At 40.6% G+C, this 9,053-nt stretch overlaps 1 protein-coding gene across 1 annotated transcript; it reads left to right on the top strand.

Annotated features, from left to right (window-relative positions):
- The first annotated feature begins 799 nt into the window (after window positions 1-799).
- Window positions 800-7,496, top strand: barx1 (BARX homeobox 1). The gene is made up of 4 exons (XM_043708582.2): window positions 800-1,400; window positions 2,714-3,008; window positions 3,750-3,834; window positions 3,921-7,496. Exons 1-4 carry the CDS (start codon window positions 1,196-1,198, stop codon window positions 4,083-4,085), a joined length of 750 nt encoding a protein of 249 aa, XP_043564517.2. The 5' UTR covers window positions 800-1,195; the 3' UTR covers window positions 4,086-7,496.
- The last annotated feature ends 1,557 nt before the right edge of the window (window positions 7,497-9,053 follow it).

Here is a 9,053-nt window from a genome sequence, read left to right on the forward strand (position 1 = left end):
GTTGCGGGTTATTCGTTTAGTTTTAAACATATTTGGAAAATTCGAGAAATGTGGCACAATGAGCACCTCTGATTTGTACGACACGCCAGTGAGGTAGGATTTGAGACAGTCCAGCGGAAGGCAAGTGACATTGTGCTGGAATCTTCCATTTCCAGGCGGCGGAGAGTGGCCCCTTGCAGGAGAGGGGGTGGGGACATGAGGACACGTGACATGAGGAGCTACCGATTACAACAAAACCCATCTTCTGTCGTTACTTGGTGCCTGGCGTATCGTTATTTTCCTCGTTTGCAACTGATTAGAAAATTTAACGAAGCGGAGCAATATAAATAAATCATAGCCATGCGCCGCCGTCCCCTCCCCACTAACTGGGAGGACAGGCCTCCAGCAAATGTTGAATCAAATCAAATGCTGCTGTTAAGTGGCCAATAACCGCCAGCAGGCGTCTAATTTCACACCAAGTGAGGCAAGAATTCACTGCAATGTCTGACGTTAGACATGGTCTAATGCTTATGATTTCCAGCAAACAATCCTGCTCATTAATAGCGTTCTGCTGCATTTGAGTTTAGGGTTACATTCGTTCTGATGGAAATTGGACTGGTTTGGGAGCAAGAGGCAGCATAACGTCTGGGTGCACTCCAAGTCTGAGTGCAGCAGGGATTTTTTTTGGTTAATGAGGGACAAGGAGAGCTGCGATAGGCTGGATGAAATGCTGGGTGGCTCCTTCCAGGGCGCGGGGGGGGGGGGGGGGGGGGGGGTGTCGAGAAAGAGAGAGGCGAAATCACGTGAGTTCATGATGTTGCAAACCTCTGGTGCTCCCCCGACAAGAGCGTACGGTTTTGAAGTGCGGAAAAGCTGCAAATCACTGCGAGCGAACGAGCAACGAGACGGCCGGTCGCACACAACGGATCGCGCGCTCTTCCAGCACCGCGCCGTTCTTTCCGCTTCCTGAACCGAGAGTGTGTCAGCATGAAGCGGGTTCCTTCGCCGAAATGAGAGCTCGCTGCGGCGGGGAGCACTGAGGAGCCCCAGGACGGCGCAGGATTCAGAGGGGGGGAGTGCAGCCGCAGCAGTGACGGGAACATCAACCTGCATTGTCGGTATCCATCCTCCCCCCCCCCCCTCCTTCCCACCCCACCATCCATATCCCATCCCCTCCCCCCTCCCCCCTTCTCTGCGGATTGTGGCGTTAAAGAAAATGATGCAGAATCCCCTGGAGCTGGAAGCTCATTACCTGCCTCACGAGCCGATCCATGATTATAGGTCTCACCGGTACAGGAGCTTTATGATCGAGGAGATACTGACTGAGCCCCCAGGCTCAGGCAAAGCCGCGAACGGGGGAGAGCTCCTCAAATTCGGGGTCCATGCCCTACTGAATAGTCGGCCCTACCACGGCCATCTAGGTAAGTGGAAACCTTTCCTCACTCAGCTTTCCTTCGTGCATTTTTAAAATGTGTTTTCCAAATGACTCCAAACGTTTCTATGTGTTACCCATCCGAAGTATTTTCCACAGTTAGTGGACAGTTGCGTTTCTTCACCGATGGAATATCCACTCAATTTAATTTAATTTTGGCGCATGATATGCAACAGATATTACACGCAGGAACTATCCGCACATAACAATCCCAGAAAGTTAAACAGATAATGTAATCGAAACAGTCGGTCACAATACTGTGCATATTTTGAAGAGGCCTAGACAACGTACTGCAGAAATCCAGGCAATGAAGTTACAGCAAGTTTGGAATTGTATACGAAATGTTGCATATTTTCACATAGTATCTGTAATCTAAGGAAGAAAATATATCCGATGTATAATTTCTTTAGAGTATTGTCCAAGGTCCCAACCATGTTTTTCTAAAATAAACGGCATGCACCTCAATCGGAAATAGATGGTCGAAACGCATTCTAACCCCAAAACCATAGGAAAATCTCAGCATTTAGTTTGAAGAGGGAATCTCGCCCCTGCCGAGAGACACACACGCATAAATGACTAGTATTGTATCAAACTTTAATACCCTTCCGCCCCAAACCAATCCTCGCTTGAAATGCTGAACGCACTATCGCATTAAAAATAAGACACAATCGAATACAACAATCTTTTAATCCAGATCCTGAGGAATGTCATCGCACATCATGGAAAATAAATTCGTGAATGATGTGGTAAATTGAATAATTTCCTGTTTCCTTTGAGACAACTGGCGTATAAAGACAACATTGTAGCGCTGCTGCTGCTGCTATGGCTAACATTTATGACTTGTTACTAAAGTGGAAGTACGCTCAGTCATGTAAAGGAAGGTCAATTTCCTACAGAGGAGTCCAATGTTTTAAAAAATGCTTATTGACTCGACAGCAATGATCTTAATAACCAGCCGTTAACTGAATGTATGGACTAACTGCGAAATATTACTTGTTGCATAAAACAAAGAACGAATATATTTTAATTTTTTTATCGTTTAATCATGGCAGTGTAACGCTGTCTCACAGGAGAGCTGATGTCTCCACGTTCATGGATAAGTTTAAATCATGCCGTAGTTATATGTGATTAAGAGTACAATGAAAATTTATTGTAAAGTGCTATATTACATCGGCTTTTGCTAAATAGACTGCGCAACCTTATGTGTGTCGATGGACATATATTTAGTTGGAATGTACTAAAGTACAAATTTGGAGTTCACTGCAACATTAGCAGTAATGTTTGTGCCCGGAATGCTTGCAGCTGGCCTGAAATCAGATCACACTGGAGTTTTTAAGTTCCCGCTGGGTCCGATCTCGTGTAGCCTTGCCGCTCCTTTGGGTTCATCGTTGGTATCTGGAGGATCGAGCCTGTCCAGCGGCCACGGAGCTCCTCACCTTCCGCTCGACCTGCACCTCCGGTCAAAGCTAGACCAAGGGCCCGAACCAGGAAACAAAGCGAAAAAAGGCCGGAGGAGCCGGACAGTCTTCACTGAACTGCAACTAATGGGACTCGAGAAACGATTTGAAAAGCAAAAATATCTCTCCACACCAGACAGGTAACTTTGAATGTTGATAGTTTATTTTTAGGTTCTTTTTCAGAAAAAAAAACCCATAACTTTAACATATATGCAGCTCAGTAGAGAGCGAAGTGGATTGTATTCAGTTAACTTTGCAACATCGGATTGTATACTATTTCAAAGCCGACTTGCTTTCGGTTGAAAATAGATGGCAAAACCGCACACCCTCTCGCTTGTAATCACTTTCATGGTTTTCTCTGACCCCTCCAGTGAACAATAGAGATATCCAGACGTAAACAAATTAGGATAGAAATAGAAAACGCGTAAATAAACCGATTCAACAGTAGGTGCTGGCCAGCAAACAGCAGCATCAGAAAGAGATACACAAAGACCGGCGAGAGCAATATTTCATCGATATGGTATACCATGGCATTCCAAATATTCTCCCTACAACCTAAACATGCTGATCCATTTTAACAGCAAAGAGAGCAATTTGTCAATCAGAATATCGCCTTCAGGTTTAAGGTTGTTATAAGCAGGGAGGAGAAAGAGGTGATAACAAGAAGCCCAACTTTAGTTTGGTTTTGCCTACACCACTAGTTATTGTGAAGTGCAACAGATTTCTAAAGTGCAGTTTTCATTTACACATCTGTAGTCCGTTTCACACAGGAAACAATCGTAACATCGACTCCTTTGTTAGCGGGACGGTTCATTGCTACTTAAAATAATTTTATATTTTGATTTGCCCAAACGTATTGACTTTTATTTTGTTAAATACAGAATAGACCTAGCAGAATCCTTGGGTCTAAGTCAACTTCAGGTGAAAACCTGGTACCAAAACCGAAGGATGAAGTGGAAGAAAATAGTAAGTATTCTACATCATGGATTTTCATCCAGGAAACTGTTTTCCAGTAGACGGTGTTGTTGCTAAATTATAGTTTCATTCAAAAGGTTTTGCAAGGTGGAGGTCTGGAGTCACCGACGAAGCCGAAAGGTCGTCCCAAGAAGAACTCCATTCCTACAAGTGAGCAACTTTCAGAACAAGAGAAAGTAAAACAAGCCGAGAAACAGATTGAGAGTTCCCCATCACCTTCTGAAGTTAATCAAGAAGAATAACGCGCTGAAATGGTGAGGGCAAAACGACTTCTCTCTTCATCGGAACTTTACAAACCGACGTTGAAACTGCAGCGAGCCACGTGTCTACAGATTTAAACGCGTCACTCTTGTGGAATTTACACTCAAACTCTTAATGTCAGCTTCACCTTTCAATTGTACTGTTCTCCCTCTCTTCAAACACCAGCTGATGGAACTTATCGCTGACCGATTCACCATTGTTATATTTTAATAAGTAATTAGTCACACTTGGATGTTGGATCAATTTGCCGTTTGATGTGGAAGTGTGTTGCCTAACGCATATCCGGTTTTATGAAATTGTTTTCATTCCCTGAGTAAGATTATCGAGGCAGAAACTCAGTTTAGTGCATCAAGATGATCACGTTGCTGTTCGAATTGTACTCAATTAAAGCATTTTAAGCATCGTTCTTACACACGTTTTGGCTGCATCAAATTAAAGCTCAGAATTCCATTCTGCATAGACAGTCTTTCCAACACCTTCTGCTTTTTCTACAAAATGTTGTTGAGGGAGATGCAATTATCGTGACTTCTATTTTAGTCTACAATCCTGTGGTGCCTCTCTGTCAAGTTAGTATTATAAATATTTTGACCAAACCAGTTTGATAGTAAGTACAACGTGTTATGGTTCAGTGCAAAAAGCCACAGCTGCAGTAGCAGATTCGAAGTGTTTGTACCAAGTATCGAATTTATAAATGATTTCATACACTTGTGAAAGATAGGAGAAACTGTAAATAATTTTTGCAACAGTGACTATGGCATAATGCCAAAAGTGTGTGTTATGCCTTCCACAGGAGAAAAGTACAGAAATTTTGATAGCTAATTAAAGTGCTTGTATTTTTTAAATTTAAATTTCCATTTATACTACTCTTATACGGATACAAACAATAAAAGATTAGCCAGTCCTCGTATTTATTTTTTCAACTGTTAGTATTTTAGTGCTTTTCTAGTAGGTCTGCGCGCGTTTAGACTCGAAAATTATTAATCATTATAATTAGATGGGCTGGTAAATTTTATGTGCGAGTTTAATCCTCAGGGAGCATGCTTTAAAGCAAATTATGTTCCTCACTGCATTCTTTTTTAAAATCTTATAGCCGGTAGTGTAACTGTTTAGTTAACTTTTAAAAGAACAAACTCTTACTCACAAACAACAAAGTAAAATCCTGCAGTGGATGTTAAACAGTTATAATCTGCTTCGATTCATGTTCAAGAGGACAGGAGTTAAATTCATATGTAAATACTTCTATAAGTATGTCAGCCTTATTTGCATAGGAATGTTGCCCCTTCACGATTCTACAAATTATTGCCACAGCTAAATTTGTTCCCGTTCCCGTCTCCATGGTTCTGTTCCCAACGAATCCTCATGTAAAGTCAATTTTAACACATATTATCTTTATTGGATAATACATCGTGTTTTCCAGCTTGCCGATAATGCCATAACGATTAAAGTCAAATAGTCAGACGTGAATACTGTCTGATTAGATGTAAAATCGTTAGTAATTTGGGGCGATGGCACAAAACATAATCGTACTGCTTAATGTAAAGCTATGTTCGAAGAATTGAAGGCGCAGGAGAGACCCTGTTGCTGCCGTACACTGTAAATAACTCTATACTGAAGCACGCAGGTTCACTGATTGTTACGGCGTCAGCCGAAACATTTAACGTTTGTACAAAAAGTGGGTGAGGGATGTTAACAAAGCCAAAGTGGGGCTGTATGCAGTACACTGCCTCATCATTACGGGTCGAGGAAATGCTCCTATGTGCCACATCACCAACCAACCACTCCCCCCCCCCCCCCCCCCCCACACACACACACACACACACACAACTTCCCCCGAACACCACCAGAGCTATTGAAATAAAGTTAAAAATCTGTGGAAGCCTGCATCAGTCGAAAAATAACGCATATCGAATTTCTACTACGATCTACTCGAACACAGCACGTATGCTTGTTGTACCAGTAGTTCACATGTCGTTCCTTAGGGGAAGTGTTGGAATCTGTTATGAGGGATGAGGTAACACTGCTCTCAGCAACACTGTATGATGATCGAAGTTTATACAGATTTCTGCAAGCGAAATCGTGTCGGAGAAATCTGTTTTTTTAACAGTATAACTAATAGGATAGATATGGGATTTGGATTTTCAGAAAGAAGAGGTACCGCACAAGAGGCTGTTATACAAAATTAGGCTCGTGGGATTGGGGTAATATTTTAACATGGATTGAGGGTTGGTTGACAGACAGGAAACAGAAAGTAGGATTAAACGGCTCATTTTTATATGACAGGCAGAACCTATTTAAAGCCCATCTCAATAACTTCAATACGAGTAATGAATCTAAGTTTGCTGACGACACAAAGTAACTAGGAACTTGAGCTGTGAGGAATACACAAAGATCCTACGGAGGGGTATAGAAAGTGTGAGAATATGGCAAATTAAATTGTAATGTGGCAAAATATGAAGTTATCCACTTTGTAGGGAGATATGGAAAAGTATATTTTTAACAATGGTGTGCGACTGAGGAATATTGATTCAGAGGGACATGGTTGCACACACAGTGCAGAACACTATATCGGTACAGCAAGCAGTGAGGGAAGCAAATGTTATATTAGCCTTTATTGACAAAGGAAGGATTAATACTTGCAAATATATGGGGCTATTTTGAGACCACGCCAGAAATATTGTGTGTAGCTTTGGGTCTCATAACGCAGGGACCGGTATACGTGCTTTTGATAGAGTGCAACAAAGGTTCACTAGTGATTCCTGCATTGAGGGGATTGCTTAATGGAGTGAGAGTGAGCAAAGTAGGCCTTTCGGAATTTCGAAGGAAATCTTATTGAAACATAAAACTGTTTTGGGGCTCAGCAGGACAAATATTGAGAAGCTATTTCTTCTGGCTGGGGAGCCTACAATTAGGGGTCATAGTCTCAAAAGGAGTCAGTTATTTGTGATGAGATGAGGAGAAAAAAAAATGTAAATTTTCGGAATTCTGTACTACAGGGTAATGGATGATCAACTGTTGAATATATTCAACACAGAGATTGGTGGATACTTTGGAAACAAAGGGAGCTAAAAGGTACGAGAATAGTAAAGGAAGGCAGCGTCCAGGTAGAAGTTCAGCCATGGTCATGGGGGAGCAGGCTCGGAGTGCCGAAGGGATTACTCCCGCACATTTTTCTTATGCAAATACTAGTCGAGTGTGAAACCAATATCCTTGTCTTTTCTAATTTTGTTAACCTACTAATTGAAGTTTTAGAATGCCAATTCAATTTTAGATTATGTAAAGATATGACTACTTTATGAATCTATTTATGCACTGTATATTTGTGGATTACTGCCATTGCATACTTCAAACAAAGGGAACACTAATTTAAACGATTAAACCATTTTCTCAGTGTCTGATATCTCTCAGTTTTGCTTAATATTTAAAAAGGGATTTTAACCGAAAATATTTCGGCTTTTTGCAATGTCTACAACGTGGAAAATAAATGTAATTACAAAATCATTTAGTTGTTATTTCTGAAATATAACTCTGAGTTTAAGTTGATCGATAACAGAACAAAGAGCTTCATTATCTGTTATCCGGAAAATTCCGTCCTAAGGATAACATACGCATTACCCTGAAGTAAAATATTATTGTAGCAAGAATGCACTTAATATTCGGAATCGAAACGTTCGGAATGAAGAGAGGAAGCCTGAAATGAGGTGCTTTACGTGCAAAGTTAGAAAATGAAGTTGCAAGGTTATTTCAAAGATGATTCACACGAATGAGACGTAAGCAATCTTTGCACTTTGAAAATTCAAGGCGTTTAAACTCCAAACTTACATTTTGGAGGTGTGTTATGTTGGAGGGGGAACACTTTAATTCGCACTATGGCATTCAGAATCAGAAAAATTGAACTCTCCGTTTTTCTGATTCTTATTAATCTGATTATTTCCTGTCCAGTCGCATGTCACAGCATTTACAAACTCAAACCCGAACTACGAAAGGGAAATCACGGCGTTTCAACAATATCAACTTCGAAAAGTACTTTCATTAATTAGAAAGTCTTTGAAATTAATAGCGAAAATGTTTTAGTGTCGGCAAAACTATTGTCAATTGACTAATTTAAATAAATTAGTAACTTAAATTCAATATCATGAAATGGAAATTTTTCTCTTGTTTACTATGATTTATTAAATACATACACATTGGCATATATCTAAAAACATGATATATAAGAAACACAGAAATAGATATATTACGACTGGATTGACCGTCCTTGATTTATATACAGTAATACATTTTTGAGAGATTAATAAACTAGAGAAGCCACTACCTATCAAATGTAAATAATTGCCTCTGGATCTATCACATTCTAAAATGCTTTAAATATTATATGGGTTTTGTGAGGGATTGGCAGGGGCGAGGTGGAGAAAGGTGTCCAATATAGGCTGTTAAATGGACAACACGTTTACTTTAATTGCATCACATGAATGTCTAATTAGAACAATGCCAGAATACATAGTCAAACAAAGCTTTCAAAAGCAACGTTATCCAAATGAAGCTAAAATAATATAAAACTACCATTTCTTATGTACATGCATGTCGAGTGCTTCATCTTTTCGTCCACACTGAACTGAAAAAAGAACTCCAGCCATATAAACTCTGGCTGCTCTCAGTTTAGTTGTTACATGCACTGAACACTACAAGATAACGCGACTAAAAGGCGACATAAAGGATCACGGAGAAAGAACGTTAGATTGGAGAGCCGCTTCCTCAGTGAAGCTCAAAGCGCTTCACAATGTTTTAAAAGGAGGCTGAAAATGGGGAAAACGCTAACTTTTCCCCAGAGTTATATCAAATAAAGTTTACTTCTAGCAGGCAAGGAAACTTGGGAGTCAAAAGGTGAAAAGGTGCGTCATACAGGTGTGGAAACCCAGAGCTGTAGTTGCTGTGATTGACATCTGCAGAAT

The sequence above is a fragment of the Chiloscyllium plagiosum genome, unplaced genomic scaffold, assembly GCF_037043375.1.
Source record: "Chiloscyllium plagiosum isolate Xiang-an unplaced genomic scaffold, Cpla_swu_hap1 HiC_scaffold_14, whole genome shotgun sequence".
NCBI classification, from domain to species: domain Eukaryota; kingdom Metazoa; phylum Chordata; class Chondrichthyes; order Orectolobiformes; family Hemiscylliidae; genus Chiloscyllium; species Chiloscyllium plagiosum.